We start from the raw sequence: 21,678 nt of genomic DNA, 5'->3' as shown, positions 1-21,678 counted from the left end.
ATTTTTAGATACATATTTTATGTCAATAAAGAATTACTGTGTTCTTTAACAAGCAGAGATGAGATTTGTGTATGTTTTTAAATCCTTCTGATGAAAAGATAAACTAAAAGTAGTTTTTTTTTTTTAAAGATTTTATTTATTTATTTGAGAGAGAGAGAATGAGAGGGGGGAGGGTCAGAGGGAGAAGCAGACTCCCTGCCGAGCAGGGAGCCCGATGTGGGACTTGATCCTGGGACTCCAGGATCATGACCTGAGCCGAAGGCAGTCGCTTAACCAGTTGAGCCACCCAGGCGCCCTAAAAGTAGTTTTGTCTTTGTAATACAGTAGTCCCCCTTTATCCATGGGGGATACGTTCCAAGACCTCCAGTGGATGCCTGAAACTGCGGATAGTACCAAACCGTGTATATACTATCTTTTCCTATATGTACAAACCTGTGATATGTAACAGGCAAATGGATACTGCGTGGATATGCTGGGTAAAGTGATGTGATTCACATCCCGTGTTTGACCAGAGAAAGTGACACTGTAGATAAGGGAAGACTACTGTATATGAGTCTTCTAAGTAGCTCTAAGGTATACTTTAGTTTGAAGTTTTTAAATTGCACAGGCCATTTAATTAGGTTGGTGGATTTGGAGGTTTATATAATACAATCCTTTGAGTAATAATAATTTAATAATCATAATTATTTCTAATAAGCACCAGATCATTCATAATCTATGAAAACGTTGAGGCCAAATGAAACACCACTGTAGCTGATTGGTTGAGTTTTTTGCTCACCATGGTAGGAAAACTGCTTACATTTGTGGAATAATTTTAGGAGGTCAGGTTGCATTTTCAGCACTTAGGCCATTATTTTCAAACTCCTATATTTTCTTTGAAATAGGATATGCTGCCTCCAAGTAATAGTAGTGCTTCAAGGCTCATTTTTTCTGAGATCTGAGTCGCAGCCATTACTCTTTCCATGCACAAACACACACACACACACACACACGTGCATTTCCCCTTCCTCGTATGTGTGTGTTTGCTTCCTAGCAACATTAAACCAGCTTCATATAATAATAAAACTAGGGCACCTGGGTGGCTCAGTCGTTAAGCGTCTGCCTTCGGCTCAGGTCATGATCCCAGGGTCCTGGGATTGAGCCCCGCATCGGGCTTTCTGCTCAGTGGGAAGCCTGCTTCTCCCTCTCCCACTCCCCTGCCTGTGTTCCCTCTCTCGCTGTGTCTCTCTCTGTGAAATAAATAAATAAAATCTTTAAAAAAATAATAGTAATAATAAAACTAGATAATCTTAATAGAGTAAATTGGTTAAAAACATTCCTAGATATATAAATGTTGCTCTATTTCTTATTAATACTTATTTTAGTCATAGTTTCACTTAACATTCTTATTTCCCAGACATTGGCTAGGATGTTTATATGTGATTCAGCTGAATCTTTTCTTGAAGGCAGTGCTTTTTTATCTTGGTTTTTATCTTGAGGACTTGTATCAGTTTGGTTTGATAGCTAAAGCCTTTGTGGCTTCAGGTAGGTCTTTGCTCTGGCAGCTTCTCTTATAAGAGCTGCCTACTACTTTCATAGCTTCTATCTAGAGTAATTTGTCATAGGTTCCAGCTCCTGTAGGGTTCCTCTTTCTTTTATTCTTGTCATCTAAGAGTGAAGAGACCCATATAGTTGCCACCATATTGTAAGAGGGGGTTGGGAGAAAGTAGAGTGCTACTTCCCACTACTTTGTTTTTTCTCTTTCCACCTGTTATTGCCAGGTCAGGGTAGGGGCTCAGCTCACCACTGGACCATCCTGGCAGCACCCTGTTGGGTCTGATCGCTGTCAAGGGTCAAGGGAATTGGACTGCTGCCTCCTGCTTCAAAGTGGGAGTAGGGTAGAAGAGCACTCCCTATTTAGCCTCACTGACCTTGGGGAAGGGAAAGTAGCAGTTTTTCTCTTGCTCTTTGAGTAAATTGCCAACATTTTCTGTTAGGCCACCTCTTTTCCAGGCTTTTGCAACAGACATTTCTTGGATTTGGGTTGTTTTGTTTTTGTTTTAATTTGTGCATGTTTGTTTGTTTTTTTAATCAATTCCTTGTTGGAGGCTTCTGCAGTATCCTATCCAGGATTGTATGGGAAGCAATAAGGAAATCCAGGGAATTTGTTACCCTGTTGTTCTTTAAGTCCTCAGGTCCCTAGGTGACCTTCTTTCCATCCTTCAGTCTTCTTTTTTTTTTTTAAAGATTTATTTATTTGACAGAGAGAGACCGCGAGAGAGGGAACACAAGCAGTGGGAGTGGGAGAGGGAGAAGCAGGCCTCCCGCTGAGCAGGGACCCCGATGCGGGACTCGATCCCCGGACCCTGGGATCATGACCCAAGCCGAAGGCAGACGCTCAACGACTGAGCCACCCAGGTGCCCCTTTCAGTCTTCTTATACTTCCTGTCTTATGTCCAGCTTTTTTTCGGTTATAAGGGGAAGCACCTGGGAGAAATGGGGCTACTGTCTCTTGGCCAGACCAGAAGTCACATCTTTTTTTAAGATTGGGAGATTAATCCTTTCAGTTAGTTCTCAGTGGAAGCAATAAGACAGTGACTTTCAAACTGAACTAAGATGTCTTCTTAATTTTTATTTAAAACACATGTTTTAAAGCCAAAATTAAAACTGAAAATCACTGTTCTAGGACACTCCACTAAGAAATCCAAACCTTTTTCCATCTCTGTCTCTAAGGGCTAGTCTTTGAACTATTGGGAAGCAAGGACTCTGTTCTGTTTTTCTAGCACTTGAACTTGCCCAGCATATAGTACATATCCAGTACACGTTTGTGAAGCACTGGAGTTATTTATGCCGATCCATCTTCTCCGCTCTTGTAGTTCCTTTACCACCCATTCCATCTTAGGGGCTTTTTTTTTCTCTTGCCAGGTATTCTAGATACAGCCATTGTTGATCGGGGGAGGAATGTGGTGTCTGGTTCTCGAGACGGGACAGCACGACTTTGGGATTGTGGGCGCTCAGCCTGCCTGGGAGTCATTGCAGACTGTGGTTCTTCCATTAATGGAGTGGCTGTGGGTGCTGCTGACAACTCCATAAACCTCGGCTCCCCTGAGCAGACGCCAAGTAAGTTGATAACGATATGTTGAGCTTGTTTTGTTTCCTTAGGAGCCTTCAGTGTTTGCCTTAGCTTCTCCTTTTCTTCCTCATCTTTCCTTGCTTTTTGGCTGGTATTTGTATTTTCACCATAAGTTTAATATTTAATGCATACCTACTATGTTTCTATTGCTTTGAATCTACAGAGGAAGTATATGTCATTGTTAACTACATTTGAGTAAGTACAATCTAGTTTAGCAGATGAGACTGATGCCTATAAAAAACAAAAGAATTTTAGCTGAAACAACTTAATAATTCTTAATGCAAGTAAAATAGTTTTGAGTATTTCATATTTTAGGTTAGTGTAGATGAGAAAGGTGTCACAAAGAAGTTGACTTGAACCTTGGAGGATGAATTTGAGTTGAATAGACAAGAATGAGAAGGATGGGAGAATGGGAGCTGTGGGTAGGGCTAGGGGCAGTTGACATTAAAATAGTTTGGAGTTGAAATTGACTGTTGGGTAGAAACATATGTTTGGCTGGGTCAGAGGTTGGATTAAGAGTAGTAGTAGTGGGGGGCTCCTGGCTGGCTCAGTTGGTAGAGTATACAACTCTTGATCTCTGCATTTTAAGTTTGAGCCCCATGTTGGGTGTAGAGATTACTTAAAAAAAATCTTTAGGGGCAGGGCCACCTGGGTGGCTCAGATGGTTAAGTGTCTGCCTTCGGCTGGGGTGATGATCTCCAGGTCCTGGGATTGAGCCCCACGTCGGGATCCCGGCTTAGAGGGGAGTCTGCTTCTCCCTCTCCCTCTGCCTCTCTCCCTGCTTGTGCTCTCTTTGTCTCTCAAATGAATAAATAAAGTCTTAAAAAAAAAAATCTTTAGGGGCACTTGGCTGGCTCAGTCAGTGGAACGTGTGACTCTTGATATTGGGGTTGTGTATTCAAGCCCCATATTGGGTGTAAGGTTTGCTTAAAAATAAAATCTTTGGGGCGCCTGGGTGGCTCAGTTGGTTAAGCGACTGCCTTCGGCTCAGGTCATGATCCTGGAGTCCCAGGATCGAGTCCCACATCGGGCTCCCTGCTCAGCAGGGAGTCTGCTTCTCCCTCTGACCCTCCTCCCTCTCATGCTCTCTGTCTCTCATTGTCTCTCTCGCAAATAAATAAAATCTTAAGAAAAAAAATTTTTTTTAAATAAATAAATAAATAAAATCTTTAAGAAAAGACTTTATTTTTTAGAGCAACTTTAGGTGTACAGCAAAATTGAGCAGAAAGTGCAGTTTTTGGGGTGCCTGGGTGGCTCAGTTGGTTAAGTGTCCAACTCTTAGTTTTGGGTCAGGTTGTGATCTCAGGGTCATGAGATTGAGCCCCATGTCGGGCTCCACGCTCAGTGCAGAATCTGCTTAAGGATTCTCTCTCGGGTGGCTGGGTGGCTCAGTTGTTAAGCATCTGCCTTTGGCTCAGGTTGTGATCCCAGGGTTCTGGGATCAAGTCCCACATCGGGCTCCCTGCTCAGCGGGAGGCCTGCTTCTCCCTCTCCCACTCCCCCTGCTTGTGTTCCTGCTCTCGCTCTCTCTCTCTCTGTGTCAAAAAAATAAATAAAATCTTAAAAAAAAAAAAAAAGGATTCTCTCTCTCCCTCTCCCTCTGCCCCTCCACCCGCTCACACTTGTGCATACACCCTCTGCTCCAGACACCCTCCCTGATTATCAGTTTTATCAACATCCCTCACCAGAGTGGTATATTTGTTACAATTGATAAACCTACATTGACATATCATTATCACTCAAATAATTTATTTTAGGTTCATTTTTGGTGTTGTATATTCTATGGATTTGGACAAATGTATAATGACATGTATCTATTATAGTATCATACAGAAGATTCACTGCCTGAAAAATCCTTTGTGCTCTACCAATTCATCCCTTCCTCTCCTATAACCCTTGGCAAACAATGATATTTTTACTGTGTCCATGATTTTGCCTTTTCCAGAATGTCACATTTGGAATCATAAACTGTGTAGTCTTTTCAGATTGGTTTCTTTTATTTAGTAATAAGCATTCAAGGTTCCTCCATATCTTTTTATGGCTCTTTAGCACTGAATAATATTCCATTGTCTGGATGTACCTCGGTTTATTTATCCATTCACCTGCTAAAGGACATCTTGGTTGCTTCCAAGTTTTGGTGAATATGAAAAAAGCTGCTATAAATATCTCATGCATGTTATGTGGACATATGTTTTCAACTGATTTGGGTTAATTTTGCCCTTGACTTTTGACACACTGTAAGTACTCTCCCGTCTTAAACTTCCCATGTGGGTGTACTGTGGTCCAAGAACTACAACTATTGCTGACCACCAGGTGTTCCCTGAACTGTCTTTGGAATTAATAGGATGAGTCTTTTCCCCAAAGTGTGATACATGTGCAATTAGTGATAAACAAGATAATTTCAGGCAGTACACATCTTTAATAGTTATATATTTAACACGCACACATTTTACTTCAAACCTAATATATCCCACAAATATTACTTAAAACAAGGTTAAGTTTTTTGTGTTTTTTTTTAAGATTTTATTTATTTTTTTGACAGAGACAGTGAGAGGGAACACAAGCAGAGGGAGTGGGAGAGGGAGAAGCAGGGTTCCCGCAGAGCGGCGAGCCCGATGCGGGGCTCAATCCCAGGACCGTGGGACCATGACCTGAGCCGAAGGCAGACACTTAACGACTGAGCCACCCAGGCGCCCCAACAAGGTTAAGTTTTTAAAAATTCGTTGATTTAGGGCACCTGGGTGGCTCAGTTGGTCAAGCGACTGCCTTCAGCTCAGGTCATGATCCCACGGTCCTGGGATCGAGTCCCGCATTGGGCTCCCTGCTCTGCGGGGAGCCTGCTTCTCCCTCTCCCACTCTCCCTGCTTGTGTTCCCTCTCTCGCTGTGTCTCTCTCTGTCAAATAAATAAATAAAAATCTTAAAAAAAAAATAAAATAAAATAAATAAAAATTCGTTGATTTAAAGTAATTTTTATTAAAGATTTTTTAAAGATTTTATTTATTATTTATTTGTCAGAGAGAGTGCGCACAAGCAGGGGGAACAGCAGGCAGAGGGAGAAGCAGGCTCCCCACTAAGCAAGGAGCAGGGAGCCCCATGGGGATTCGATCCCAGGACCCCAGGATCACAACCTGAGCCAAATGCAGACACTCAACTGACTGAGCCACCCAGGCGCCCCTCCATGGGGTTTTTTAAAAGATTTATTTTTGGTGGGGGCAGAGGGAGAGAGAGTCTTAAGCAGACTCCACGCTGAGCACAGAGCTGATGTGGGGCTCGATCTCATGACCCTGAGATCACGACCTAAGCCGAAATGAAGAGTCGGATGCTTAACTGACTGTGCCACCCAGGTACCCCTTCATGGAGTTTTTTTACAGTTAAAGTTTAAATTTAAAATTACCTTTCCTCACTCAGCCTTCCACCATCTACTCACTATTGATTAGATTTTCCTGTTTTATTTCCTTTGTGGAATTCATCACTGTCTGAAAATATCCTGTTTATTTACCTATCCCACTATTTCCTATTTCCACTAGAATTCTTGAGAGTAAGGACCCTGTCTGTATATTACTATTTCCTTAGCACATAGAATAGTGTCTGATACATAGTAGACCCTCATTAAAGATTTGTTTAGTGAATGAATAAATTTCATTTACTCCAGACCGTAAGAGCCTTGAGGTCAGAGACTGTTTTGTTCAACATTGTACCCCTGCTCCTAATACGGTATCATGTCACATTGCAAAGGACTTAATGAAGTAAAAGTTACCCTTTTTATTTTATTTTATTATGTTTTTTTTATTTTATTATTTTTTTTAAGATTTTTTATTTTATTTATTTATTTGAGACAGAGAGAATGAGAGAGAGAGAGCACATGAGAGGGGGGAGGGTCAGAGGCAGAAGCAGGCTCCCTGCCGAGCAGGGAGCCTGATGCGGGACTCGATCCAGGGACTCCAGGATCATGACCTGAGCCGAAGGCAGTCGCTTAACCAACTGAGCCACCCAGGCGCCCTTATTATTTGTTTTTTCTTTTTTTTTTTTAAAGATTTTATTTATTTATTTGAGACAGAGAGAATGAGATAGAGAGAGCATGAGAGGGGGGAGGGTCAGAGGGAGAAGCAGACTCCCTGCTGAGCAGGGAGCCCGATGTGGGACTCGATCCCGGGACTCCAGGATCATGACCTGAGCCGAAGGCAGTCGCTTAACCGACTGAGCCACCCAGGCGCCCTTATTATTTGTTTTTAATTAACTTATTTAGAGGCACCTGGGTGGCTCAGTCAGTTGACCATCTGACTCTTGGTTTCTGCTCAGGTCATGATCTTGCGGTTGTGGGATCAAGCCCCGTGTTGGGCTCTGTGCTCACTGTGGAGTCTGCTTCAGATTCTTTCTCCCTCTCCCTCTGCCCCTCCCCATGTGCACTCTCTCTCTCTCTCTCAAGTAAATAAATAAAATCTAAAAAAATAATAATAACTTATTTTATTAAGTAATCTGTTATCCCTAACATGGGGCTTGAAGTTAGAGCCCTGATATCAAGAGTTGCATGCACTACCAACTGAGCCAGCCAGGTGCCTGAAAGTCACCCTTTTAAATGATCAGTTCTGTGAGTTTTGACAAATGTGTGCAGTCATATAAACAATACAAACAGTCAAGATATAGAACATAATAAAAGTTTTTTTTAAGTTAGTATGTTAATCACTAAAAAGAATTCAGTAAACAGCTATCAGGATCTGTGCTTTCTGGCCCTGCCAGCTGATCAGCCTAGCCCATTGTTGACATGGTTTATCTGTCATGCAGGCGAACGGGAGGTTGGAACAGAGTCGAAAATGCTGCTATTGGCACGGGAAGATAAGAAACTTCAGTGCTTGGGACTGCAGAGCAGGCAGCCGGCAAGTGGTTCCTCTAAGACTTTTGAACTCTGGGGCATCCTGGATCACTCTGATTTTTGGAAAGGGATTTTGGAAACATTTCTGCTTGCTCCCTGTGTTCACCTTTTGAGAAAGCTGCAGGAGTAAGGGGCAATAGAGTGTAATAATTAAGAGCATGGAATTTGGAGTAAGGACAACATTAATGTCCTAGCTCTTCCACAATGGCTGTGATATTTAATAGGTTACTTAACTATTCTGAGCTTCAGTTTCCTCATCACTAAACTGGGCATAGTAGTACTCACCTTGTAGGATTATATGATGAGGATTAAATGCTCTACTTCTTTGTGACCTTTAAGTCACTTTCTCTCTGGGCCTTAGTGTGCTATGTATAAAATGATGAGGTTGTGTAGATTCCCTTCCATATCCAAGGTAACATGAAGCAATTCTGAGTCAAGGACTCATGCATTCAGGGCTCTTGATCAATTAGTGACCAGAATGTCTTTTATGGAAGAATTAGTTGAATTTTCGTCCTTCTGCCTCTGAGGTTTTGCTGGGCACACTGTACTCTTCGTTAAGCCCGGAGTTCCCTGGGATTTGATTTTTAAAATTTCTTTCCAGCTCCTGTCAACCTCACCCAGACAACTTTAATGATTTGGGTTGGCCACAGGTTTTGTATTTTCATTTCTCCTTGTTACTTCATTATTCTAGTGATGTTTCCATTTTCAGAAATGACATTCCAGGAACATCACTCTTTCTGATTGTATCACCTCTGCACTGCTTTTCCTTCTGAAGGGAAATCACAGGTTTTGTTTGTTGGGCCAGGTTTGGTTTTTTTCTTTCCTTTTTAGAATACTTGAGGGAGAAATGATCAGATTGAGCTAATAGTAGAGAGTAAATAAAAATCTGATGATTCCTTTTTTTCAGGCACATGGGGAGAATTCTAATACTTTAAATTGCCGCTTTATTTAAGCTTGTTTCTTTTCCTACATAGAGTCTCCCTTCAAAAGGTTGTCAGCAGTGACATGAAACAAAATTTAAATGTGTGAATTGCAAGTGTTTCTCAAATGGAGGGTTGTAATGAGAAGCGGGAGGAGAAAGATGTTGGGTACTGAGGGTCCTGTGAGTCAGTGTGTTGAGGGGCAGTAGTCTGGAAACTGCCGCCTCTTCTGGGTGTGGTCGTACATACACTGCCGAAGTCCTTGGGGAGCCTCAGGTTCCCAAATTCCTGGGAGGGGCTCCTCCTCAGTCGTTGCTGAGTACTTTGTTTAGATGCAGAGTGCTTAAAGGGAGAAGAAAGAAAATGTCTCTAAAAATAGGAAAATTTTCTTTTTTTTGGTGCCTGTTTATTTCTGAAAACAAATTAATCTTTAAGCAGCCGTTTTGGCTCCTGCTTATTCCCAGGTGTTCCTCTTTGTTGGCTCAGATGGCTTCAACTGCTGCACTTTTCTCTCTGGCTTCTTGCTGTTGGCTGGGACACAGGATGGAAACATTTATCAGCTGGACGTGAGGAGTCCAAGGTGAGTCACCGTTCATTTGCATGATGCAGGTCTTCTACAGAGTGGAAATTTTTATTAGCTTTAACAGTGATTTAGCATGGCATGTAGATGACTGTTGAATCAAGGGTATATTTTTCCATTTATAAAGGTTTTCCGGTGTGAGTTGTCTGATTGTTCTTATTATTCCTGGAATCGTATTAAAAGGTAATTTGATTCATGCTGTCATGATTGTCCTAGTGTAATGATGACTTTGGAATCTAAGCTTAAATAATGAACTAACATTTCCCTTAAAATGATTGTATAGAACTTTTAATTTTAAGGAGCTCAGTAATTTTCTCAGTGGTATTAAATCTGGGTTGGCCTAAGATTGATCATTTTTAGTTCAAGTAAACCAGCTGTGTTTCTTTGTTTGGCTTTGATCATAACCTGTCTGAAACAGGCTTTATTCTGGTCTTAGAGATACCCAGAGAGAATAACACAACCTCTCCATCCTAGGATTTAACTGTTTCTCCATTTCTGTCCCTTCCTCCTTCCATTTCCTTTCTTTTGTTCAGTTGACATTTATTGAATGGCTTTTGTGGGGACCAGACATTGTGTAGGGCACTGAAAAGCAGAAATAAAAGATACAGATTCTGCCTTTGAGGCACTTGGAGTCTAAGAGTAAAGATGGGCAAGTAAAAGATGTTGGTGATACAGTGTGATCGGTGGGCTGACAGGACTCTACACAGGAATTTGAGAAAGCACTGAGAAGAAAGAAAGAAGAAGGTGGGACTGCTTCTCCAAGGAAATGAAGCTTTAATTGGATCTTGTCCAGTAGGAAGTTACCAAATGAAGAGAGGGATCTGCCCTAGGTAGAAGAGCGTATAGAGAAGCGTGAAAATGTGTGGAAGTATGGCACTTTCAGGGATCCTTGAGTAGTTCAGTATGACAAATACATACCCTGCAGGCAGGGTAGCAGTGAGAAGTGATGCCATACAGGAAAAGAACTTGCATACATCCGAAGGAGTTTGGACTTTATTCCAAGGGCAGTAAAGAAATTCCAGTGAGCGGGTGCCTGGATGGCTCAGTTGTTAAGCGTCTGCCTTTGGCTCGGGTCATGATCCCAGGGTCCTGGGATCAAGTCCCACATCGGGCTCCCTGCTCAGCAGGGAGCCTGCTTCTCCCTCTCCCGCTCCCCCTGCTTGTGTTTCCTCTCTTGCTCTCTCTCTGTCAAATAAATAAAATCTTAAAAAAAAAAAAAAGAAATTCCAGTGAAGGGTGACTAGCTTATACCATTTCTTCCATAATTTAAATTACTTTACTTTTGTTCCTGTTTTTGCCTCTGTGGAGATTCAGGGAATCTCTGATCGCTATTAGAAAATCAGCCGTGTCGCCTGGGTGGCTCAGTCAGTTAAGCATCTGCCTTCGGCTCAGGTCATGATCCTGGGGTCCTGGGATTGAGCCCCATGTTGGGCTCCCTACTCATCGGGGAGTCTGCTTCTCCCTCTTCCGCTCCCCCTGCTCATGCTCTCTCTCTCTCTCAAAGAAATAAATAAAACATTAAAAAAAAAAAAGAAGAAAATCAGTCTTACAGGGGCACCTGGCTGGCTCAGTTGGTAGAGTGTGCAACTCTTGATCGTGGGGTCATGAGTTCGAGCCCCACGTTGGGTGTAGAGCCTACTTAAGATTAAAAAAAAAGAAAGAAAATCAGCTTTACATATATATTAAATTGATTCTCACTCACCTTTCTCTTTCATTTCAGAGTCCTGACATTTGTAGTATCTCACACCTGTCTTTTTTTAACTCTCACAACTGTCTTTTTTTTATTCTCGCAACTGTCTTAATTCTGTCTGTAAGCAAAACAATGAACATATTGTTAACATTGTGGTATCTTAAACTCTGTCAGGCCTCCCCTAAAAACTGGAGTTATTGGTGGTGACTTAGTTCATTCAGCTCAATGACCTGTTTAGTTAGAGACATGTTTAGATTCACTTCACTCCAAGGTAGTTTTGAGTGATTTCCTGGATTTACCATTTAAGGATCTTGCCAGGAAAGAAACTATATGAATGTTTAATCTCTGTCCACATTTGTCCTGTTTGCTTTTGTGTGGTTAGTACTATATGTTGAATATAGTCAAGTGTTGCTTGAAGAAATAAAGTACAATTGCCCCTTTTTCTTTGAATTCCAGGGCTCCAGTACAAGTCATCCACAGATCAGGAGCACCAGTTCTGTCCCTCCTGAGTTTCAGAGATGGATTTATTGCTAGCCACGGTGGGTCCAGGGGCCCCTTGACAAAGATGGCTTCCTGTAGTTCATTTAAACATAGGGTTAGGGGTGCCTGGGTGGCTCAGTCTGTTAAGCATCTGACTCTTGATTTCACTCAGGTTGTGATCTCAGGGTCGTGAGATGGAGCCCCGCATCAGGCTCCATGCTGTGTGGAGCCTACTTAAGATTCTGTCTCGTGGGACACCTGGGTGGCTCAGTTGGTTGAGTGTCTGACTCTTGATTTCGGCTCAGGTCATGATCTTGGGGTTGTGAGAATGAGCCCCGTGTTGGACTCCATGCTGGGCGTGGAGCCTGCTTGAGATTCTCTCTCCCTCTCTCCCTACCCCCCCCTTAAAAAAAAAAAAAAGACTCTTTCTCCCTCTGCCTCTATCCCCGCATCCCACCCCTACTCCCCCATTCATGCCCCCTCTCTCTCTAAAAATAAATAAACATAGGTTTAAATGCGTGATCTATGGTGGGGCTAGGGGCATGGTCCTCCATGATATTTCGGCATATTGTATTTATTATATAGTGTTTATCACTCTACACTGTGATTGTCTATATCTCCCCCCAGTGCAGACTCCTTGTAAAGTAGTGACTGTGCCTTATTCATCGTAATATAACTGTTTTCAGAGGATGAAACTAAGACCAATAAAAGAAAGTTACCAGGAGCCACATTTCAGTTGAATATAAGTAAGAGAGAGCTGGCATTTTAGAGAGCACTACTAACTTGGGATGGAGAAGCATAGGCTGGTTGGCTATTCTGCAAGGTGTTGTGAAGGGAATTTAGTACTAGTTTAGAAGTTGGATATAGATGATCTTTGAGGTCCTTTGGAACTCTTTCACTAGAGAGGAGATTGAAATTGCCAGATTAAACAATTTTGAAACTTTTTATTATGGAAATTGTCAAAGGAGATACAAAGGTAGAGAGAATAGCATAATGAACCTGATATACCCATCATCTAGCTTCAACTATTACCAATTTATAGCTAATCCTGTTTCATCTTGTTTTACACATTCCCTTATAATCCCCAACCATTGTAATATTTTGAAACATATCACAGACATTGTATTATTTCACCTGTCAATATTTCTATAAGTATTTCTAAAAAGTAATAATTCTTTTATTTAAAAGATAATTTTTGGGGTGCCTGGCTGGCTCAGTTGGTAGAACATGCAACTCTTGATCTTGGGTTGTGAGTTTGAGCCCCATGATGAGTGTAGAGATTACTTAATAAAGTGAAATTTAAATAAAAAAAAAGATGATTTTTAATAATAATACGAGAAAGGATAAGGTCTTCCTGTATACTGCTGGTTGGGGTATAGATTAACAGATAAAATAAAATTAATTAACAGTTGTTTTTGACAGCAGTTTTTCAAATTTTAAAAAGCTTGAAAAGGTTAATTAAATTAAAAAAAATTTTTTTCCTGGATTCTTTACAAAGTCACAATGTTGATACAGAAAAACTTTATGCATAAAGATAATTCTTTTATGCAGTATGCTTTCAACCATGTAAAATAAAAATTTGCACAAAAAGGATTGGAAAAATACATAAAAATGTTAACAGTAGTTATCTTTGAGTGGTAGATTGATTTTTTTTTTACTTCTGTTTCTTTGTTTTTAAAGTTTTCTTCAATTAGCATAAACTATTTTTATATTAAGTACAACAATAACAAAAAAAATTATTCAGCAGTTTACAGATCATCCCAAGTCTCATTTGTCCATGGTCTTTTAAGAAAATTAAGTTTAAAAATAAATATACTTTTATTTTCTTGGTGTAACAACTTTGCTCCTTTGCCTCATGTATCTGGTCAAGTTTATAGATTGAAGAATAATTTGGGAGCACATTAAAACATCTATATAGACAATTCCCTGTTAAAAATCATCGTCCAGGGTAAGTTTGCAATCAGATGTATAAGCCTGCGGTTGCTTGCTCCATGCCCTTGGCAGGTATTGCTAATCAAAGACAGCCCTTCTTCCCACTGAGCTTGTACTTGTCCTTCAAATCCTCTAACCCAGCATTCTAGGCAGCCACTGTAGATCCTCATATCTGACCCACATAATGAGACCTGTTTGCCATTTTGGGTCTTGGGATGATCTTCTTTAGGCTCGTGATGTACAGAAATAAACTAAAATACTGATTTTTTTTTTTAAGCCTCTTTGTGTGCAGCTTTTTCTTTAGTTATCTAAATTTTTCTTTTTGACTTTTAGGTGATGGAAGCTGTTTCATTGTCCAGCAAGACCTAGACTATCTCATTGAGCTCACTGGGGCCGACTGTGACCCTGTGTTCAAGGTACAGGCCTGAGAGGCACCTGGGTGATTCTCACCTGAGATCTAGGGCTTTTGAGGGGACTGAATCCAGCTACTTTGTGGGCATTCCGGAAGATATAATACTTACAGATGCGATAAAAGGAAGTGAGAATTTTGAGTCAGAAGTGATTTCACCACTTTTTAGCTCTAGAAACTTGAAAAATCATTTTACCTCCTTAGTCTGTCAATTCTTCTGTAAAATGAAAGTATTAATGAGATAATGTATGTGAAAAATAGTTGTAAATTTTAAGTCTTCTACAAAGATTAGCTGTCATTATTATTATTTAAAGTTCAAGACTGGTTATCTCATTTGATTAGAAAGAGAAAAACAAAAGGGGAAGTAATATTTATTGACTAGACATTGTGCTGGATGTTTTACATGTATCATCTTATTTCATTGTTGTTACTATTCTTGAGGTATAGGTATTATTATTTATATATATATTTTTAAAGATTTTATTTATTTATTTGAGAGAGAGAGAATGAGAGAGAGCACATGAGAGGGGGGAGGGTCAGAGGGAGAAGCAGACTCCCCGCTGAGCAGGGAGCCCGATGCGGGACTCGATCCCGGGACTCCAGGATCATGACCTGAGCCGAAGGCAGTCGCTTAACCAACTGAGCCACCCAGGCGCCCCTTATATTGTTTTTATAATGTAAAAGTTATGCAGCTAATACATACGTATAAAAATTCAAACAATACAAAATTATACAGACTTTAAAGTCCCCTTTAAGACCTTTTTAGTTCCACTCTTCTTTCTAGAAGTAACTAGCATTAACAGTTCAGCATGTATCTTTCAAGACTGTTTTTGGGGCGCCTGGGTGGCTCAGTTGGTTAAGCGATTGCCTTCGGCTCAGGTCGTGATCCTGGAGCCCCGGGGTCGAGTCCCGCATCGGGCTCCCTGCTCGGCAGGGAGTCTGCTTCTCCCTCTGACCCTCCCCCATCTCATGCTCTCTCTATCTCATTCTCTCTCAAATGAATAAATAAAATCTTAAAAAAAAAAAAAAAGACTGTTTTTGGAGCATTTGCTTCATCTTTGTTTTATGTATTTATGTAAATAATATAGTTTTATCTTTAGTTTGTGCATAACTGAAATTCTATATGTATTGTATTGTTCTATGACTTTTTTTATTAACATCTTAGAGCTCTTTTCAGATAAATGCATATAGATCCACTTCATTTCTAAAAATTCCTGCATAGTGTTCTATATTGTGAATTAACATACCATTTTCATTTTATAAGTGAGGAAACTGGAGTCCAGAGTGGTTGAGAAAGTTGCCCTAAGTCATGTAGGTACACATTAGCAAACCTGAGATGAAGCTACCTCCAGAATTCATGCTTCTTCCACTAAATTAGTGGTTCTTAACCTTTGAGTCTCAGGCTTTTTCTTTTCTTTGTTTGAGGGATGATACAGACTTTACTGAATTAGGTTTTTCTATTTAGAACTGAGATCTCATCTACATACTGTTTTGCTGGTCTGCATGAGTACATTAATCCTAATGAGTTTAGATTTATGATGAGTGGGCTCAATCATACAACAACATACACACACACACAAATTGTTTTTAAAAAGTAGCACATATGTTATGTTCCTATAAAGCCAGTTTTTTTTCCTCCCCTTTTTTTAAAATTTTTTTTTATTCTTATGTTAATCCCCATACATTACATCATTAGTTTTAGATGAAGTGTTCCATGATTCATTGTTTGTGCATAACACCCAGTGCTCCATGCAGAATGTGCCCTCCTCAATACCCACCACCAGGCTAACCCATCCTCCCACCCCCCTCCCCAGTTTTTGTTTTTTTTTTTAAGATTTTATTTACTTATTTGACAGAGACAGCGAGAGAGAGAGCATAAGCAGGGGGAGTGGGAGAGGGAGAAGAAGGCTTCCCGCTGAGCAGGGAGCCTGATGCGGGGCTCGATCCTAGGACCCTGGGATCATGACCTGAGCTGAAGGCAAACGCTTAATGACTGAGCCACCCAGGTGCCCCTTTAAAGCCAGTTTTGATTAAAAACCTCTACTTTTCAAAAATCAGTCTTGATTTTGAAGATGAACTGTTTTGGTCATTTTGTACAGTGCTATATTATTGAACTACAATATATGTTTTTTAAAAGGACACTGATGAGGGGTACAATCTGATATTAACTTTAACCTTATCTGGCTTCCCCCTTCTCTCCCCAAAATCCCTTGGCCAAGAGTTCTCCGTTGTGAAGACTGAAAAGACCCAGTGATACTTTGGCAGCAGTCCTGTTACTGCACGGAAGTAACAGAAGCAGGCCCAGGTCCTCACCTCATTCTCCCACACTACGGAACTCACAAATGGTTCCGAAATGAGAACATTCACTGTCGTACCTAAAAACTTAGAGACATGGGGAGTCAGATAGGAGAAGGGAAAAGAAAATCATGGGTGGGCACATGAAGAGCCAAGCTGCTCTGTCCAACACCTGTGTAATGTGTGGTTTAACTACTAAAAGTAAACCTGCTTGATTCACCTTCCAAATCAGAACAAGACTAAAAAGCTCAGAGTTGCGTTTTGTCCTATGCCTAGGTTCTACCAGTGGTGAGGAGCTCAGAAGCAGGATCTCTGCTCCTGCATAATATGCTGCATGCACACAGCATGTCTAGCAGCTGAAGAGCTGCACCTTCCAGCACTGCCCAGATAACATGCACCGTGACTTTTGATCGCTTCTTCACTCCTAGAGCTTCACATCCTTCAGTATGGAGGTCAGAGGAGTGGGCCAGCCTGCCATGATAGCTGCTGGCTGTCTCTCTGATGCAGTTGAGAGGGACACTGTGGTTTTTGGTTTCTTTGAACCAGTCCCTATTATTCCAGTCTGACTAGTTGGTTCCATTGTAGTGTTGGTTCCACTGTAGGTCTTACACACTCTCTGAATGCTCTGATCAACCTCATTTTTCCACCTTTGCTCTGTAAATGTATCCCAAAACCACTACAATAGCTTCTGTAACAAAAACCAAGAGTAGGATGATGACAAACATGGCAAGTCTACAGCAGCTTTTCCAGATTGGGGCACAGTAGCCAGTAAGCCCAAAAGTGGAAAGTGGGGCTCCACAGCGGTGATCATTATGGCAGGGACGAGAGGGTGCGCATCTTCAAAGAAGTGGTCGTAGTCAGCATAAGTGAAGAAGATGTGGGCTCCCACACAGCCTAAAATGCCAGCATGCCAGCTCCCCCGCCACCCTGGAGAGGAGGTTCAGAAACTCCAGGAGTCTTGGGAGGGGGTGATGCCGCGCTGGGCCAGCCATGGTACTGGCAGCCTACTGACACCATGCGCTCACCAAGCAAAGTGGCAGTGGTGGTGGAGCCTCCCCACTGGGAGCTGTGTAGTCTCGGTGCCACCCACCGCAGCCCCTGGTGCCGTCGCGCAGCCCCAGCACGTACCTCGCTCCTCCACGCAGCTGTAGCCTCAGACTTCTCTGAGAAGTCGACGAAATCCTCCTCAGACAGGCACATATTGAGAACTTCTTTGAATATAATTTTACAAGGTTCAGGGATACGCTAGCCCATCTATGGATCATCTCCTTTCCCAGGTCCAGACCCTCGCCCTCAGCTATGCACCACACTAATGGGCCTGCTCTCTACTTGGCTGATTAGTTTCTCTGTTCTGGACTCATAAGTGCCGTGGATCCTAGCCGGCTATACCTACCATGGATCTAATTCTTCTCTTGTCTTTGGAGTCAGCAGAGCTTCTTAGACTCACTTGTACTAATGGGGATCAATGACAAGGCTCTATCTGTTTGAAATGGAAGACTCCCAGGCTTCCTTTGAGCTGTGAACTCTTGTGTTCCAGGTTGCCACATGGGAGAAGCAGATCTACACATGCTGTCGAGATGGTCTTGTGCGACGCTATCAGCTCTCTGATCTCTGACTCCTTGGAAAAGGATTCCCAGTTAATGAAAAAATTGGCCCTAATCGACAAAGAGCAAAATAATCATCAGTCCTTCTCAAGGACCATGGCCCCTTATTGTTTGGGGCACCCTTTGGAAGTCACAGAAAATCAGCTGCATTGGCCCATGTGGAAGTATCATTCCATGAAAAGACCTACAGTAAACTAAAGAAGAAGCTCACACATGCTCCCTATATACCCTCACCCCAACAGCAGGCCATGATATGGATGCTTACAGTTTGATCTCACACCATTGTGTTAAGTGTTTACAATCAGAGGACTAAAGCTTGTTCTCTGAAGGAAATAAAGAGAATGTATTTGGAGTCTGAATTTGAAAAACTTTGTTAAATATTCTTACTCCAGCAAAAAGCCATTCAAGTTGATGGAACTCCTTTCTCAGGCACTTCTGTTGGCCTGGCCACAGAGAAAGACTGCTTGTTAGCAGTAACTATCCCTTAAGCAGCAATCTGGGAAAGGTTCTTATACAGGTAGGGAAGCCAACTGTCTCAGTTTTCCTTGGTCTGAGGGGTTTTCTGCTACATGGGACTTTCAATCCTAGGCAAAGTGATATGGTTGACTGGTCCATGTACGGGTGATAAAGTTGAATCCTGTCATTGTAAAAGCAGTGGCCGTCCGAGTGTGGTCCCTTAACAGCCATATCAGTATCACTTGGGAACTTGTTAGAAATAGAAATTCCTAGGCCCCACCTCAGCCCCAAATCAGAAATTCTCTGGGTAGAGCTGGCCAGGTGATTCTGATGCATGCTACAGTTTGAGACCTAGAGGAAGAGATAGTAAAGGGCATTTTAAGTCATAGTTGGAACCCAGTGCTCATAGGATGGTGAGGCTGGTCTTTAGAAGATGAGGCTGGAGAGGTTGGCAGGGTCCAAATAGTGAAGGTGCTTGAGTACCAGGTAAGGAGCCTGAATTTCATTTGGTTGGCAAGAAACCCACGGAAGAGTTTTAAGCAAGGGTATAACATGGTCACCTCTTTTTTTTCCCCTAAATATAAGAGTCATAATGCACGTACTACGTGTTTTATTTTCACTTAGAATCTCTTGAGTTCTTTCTTTCTCAGTACATTTAGACCTTCATTGTTCTTTTTAACACTTTCCAGAGTTTTATATTTTAGAGATTACTAGAGAAAGGGTTTCTTGGATGATACAGCACTTGAGCTGAGCAATGTAGGCTAAGGTCTGGATTTATTTAAGGGAAGAAGTCAATTTCTTGCTGGGGTAACAGTATGATTCGCAGCAGTCTTAAAGGTATATTCTCACGTAATGTTTATAACCTCACTATGATATGCAGATAGTGAGACTCAGATGAATTGATTGGCCAAGGGTCATAAGGAACAGAAACTTTAACACAGTTTATCTTAATTTTAAATCCATTTTTTTCTACCTGTTGTATATGCCTAAATTGTGAAAACAAAATACTGTTAGTCATTGAGTATTACTGGGCATCTATGCTATACAAGGGACTATATTTATATATTTAATCCCAACAACACTCTTAAAAAGGATATGGAATTATTTTGTTTTATAGATAAGGAAACCGAGGTTTGAGAAATTAAGTACCAGACCCTTGATTTGGACCTTGCTTAGTCTCCAAGACCTGTGCCTTCCACTACACCACATGGTCATGAGACCTCTGGGACTAGACCAGTTCCATTTAAGGGGTGATTTGTGATAAGGTCAGGTAGACCCAAAGGGACATATTGCAGAGCTCAGAAATATTGGATCCGAGGAGGTCTGGAGAGAACCTCTAAGAAGTCAGATGAAGGGCGCCTGGGTGGCTCAGTTGGTTAAGCGACTGCCTTCAGCTCAGGTCATGATCCTGGAGTCCCGGGATCGAGTCCCGCATCCCGCATCGGGCTCCCTGCTCAGCAGGGAGTCTGCTTCTCCCTCTGCCCCTCCCCCCTCTCATGTGCTCTCTCTCATTCTCTCTCTCTGAAATAAATAAATAAAATCTTTAAAAAAAAAAAGTCAGATGAAGAAGACAGGATGAAGGAGGATATGGCTGAGTTCACACAGCAGGTATGTCTGTGAGTTCCTCTTCAAGGACTCGCTCTTCACTGCCATCACATCCATAAGCCCCTTTTCATAGGTCTCCAGCGTTGGTACGCCTGGTTGTAATGGATGCAGTGACCCTTGACAGCTGCCCTGAAATCCAGATCCAAACAGAAGGACACAGGCTAGCTCTCAGGTGGCCCAAAGCCTTGTCTGCTGTGGATGGAATCTCCCCAGTGTTAGCAGATAAAGCTTTTTTTTCCCCCTTTTGGGTGGAGGAGTGCATTCTGGGTGAGGAAGGGTGGTCAACCCCCATCTGCAGCAGTACAGGCTCAGGCAAGCTGGACTTTGTTTCTTGGCTTTCAGACGCCCCCTGGTGACTTCTTGTGAGAAGTGCGTCTATTTCTCAGATCTGGAAACTGGCAGTGGCATCCACCACCAGTGAGCATATGCTCCGTGCTGGGCACAGTCCTCACAATAGCCTTGCAGAGTAAAGATTTCTTTTTCTTGAACATGTCTCTTTGTGGATATATTTTATATTTTTATTCTTAATTTTTCTTTTTTTTTTTTAAGATTTTATTTATTAGAGAGAGAGTGAGTGAGAGAGAGCATTAGCAGGGCAAGGGGCAGAGGGAGAGGGAGAAGCAGACTCTCTGCTGAGTAGGGAGCCTGACGTGGGACTCGACCCCAGGACCCTGGGATCATGACCTGAGCCAAAGGCAGACGCTTAACTGACTGAGCCACCGAGGCATCTGGATCTTATGTCCTTTTGACACGTTAATAGCATTCTTTTAGTGCTTCCATATTTTCTGATACCACAAGATATTCAAGTTTCATCTTATACTTTCCCATCTCAGTCCTGGAATCAGTCATTTGTCTAGATAGCTCCGGTTCCTTTTAGTGGAGCATGGCATTTGGATATCAAGATCTGGGCACTCTATGTATACTCTTTACTACTAGGATGTTATTGTTTCTAGGCCCTATCAGTGGACAGTATTCTGATACGGAATTTCCATTTTTACATCCCTCATTCTATATATATATTAAAAATTATGGGTTCACACTGAAGTCCCCTAATTCCAATCCAACTCCACTGAGATTATTCTAGCCTTCTGAATATAAATCTCCTTCCTCCAACAGTGAGAAACTCAGCTGCCATAATTCTCAATATTTCACTTGCTCAGTACCTCTGTGAGTGAACAGTCTGGCAACCACACAGGCCATCTTCCCTTTTACCCCAGCCCCTGCACACGTGCTGTACCTCAGCTAGAGTCTCCTTGTTCCTGTGTTCAGCTCAGCCAGTCCCATGCTGAACAAGGCCTTCCCCTAACCCTCTGGGTTTAATTTTTAATAACATTTTTTTCTGGTAATAAGTAAAAAAAAAGAAGGCCAATATACATGAAAAGACGCTCAATTCCTGTAGTTAAATGCAAATTAAAACCCACAAGAAAGCTCAGAAATGCAAAAAATAGAAAATAATGCCATATTTTCACTTTACAAATAGGCAACTGTGGCTAAGAAATCATTTTTTAAGGTCATAAAACTAGTAGATAACAGATAGGATTTGGAACTTGGGCTCTGACTACTGCCTCAATGCTAAGGATGCATTTTCTATGTGATATACATGCTTTTGTATAATTGTATTTAATATTTTCACACCTGCCCTGTGGTGGGGTTTATGTTAATAATCCCATTTATTCAAGGAAACGGACTTGGGGCCATTAAGTAAACTTGCTTCGGTCATGCAA

General features: G+C 41.7%; 1 protein-coding gene and 1 pseudogene across 7 annotated transcripts in view; one reads left to right on the top strand and one right to left on the bottom strand.

Moving 5' to 3' along the window:
* PAAF1 (proteasomal ATPase associated factor 1) overlaps window positions 1-19,833 on the top strand; it is a 45,356-nt gene extending 25,523 nt beyond the window's left edge. The window contains exons 8-14 of one of the 7 annotated variants that reach the window (XR_010406987.1): window positions 2,905-3,099; window positions 7,896-7,987; window positions 9,368-9,483; window positions 9,611-9,666; window positions 11,630-11,712; window positions 13,919-14,001; window positions 17,827-18,468. Coding sequence is in view for 5 of the 7 variants with exons in the window: in XM_045894412.3 (XP_045750368.1) it covers window positions 2,905-3,099; window positions 7,896-7,987; window positions 9,368-9,483; window positions 11,630-11,712; window positions 13,919-14,001; window positions 17,827-17,904 (647 nt within the window). In the remaining 2 variants the exon portion in view is untranslated. Of the gene's footprint in view, window positions 1-2,904; window positions 3,100-7,895; window positions 7,988-9,367; window positions 9,484-9,610; window positions 9,667-11,629; window positions 11,713-13,918; window positions 14,002-17,826 lie in introns of all 7 variants that reach the window. The other 6 variants (XM_045894413.3, XM_045894412.3, XM_045894416.3 and 3 more) reach the window with 6 other exon arrangements.
* On the bottom strand, window positions 16,562-17,489 carry LOC123857900 (tetraspanin-3-like; annotated as a pseudogene).
* Window positions 19,834-21,678: the final 1,845 nt, after the last annotated feature.

This window comes from Mirounga angustirostris, unplaced genomic scaffold, assembly GCF_029215605.1.
Source record: "Mirounga angustirostris isolate CCGP_5_RB_7025 unplaced genomic scaffold, mMirAng1.0.hap1 SCAF_13, whole genome shotgun sequence".
Lineage (NCBI taxonomy): Eukaryota > Metazoa > Chordata > Mammalia > Carnivora > Phocidae > Mirounga > Mirounga angustirostris.
This window is presented reverse-complemented; position numbering and strand designations above follow the sequence as displayed.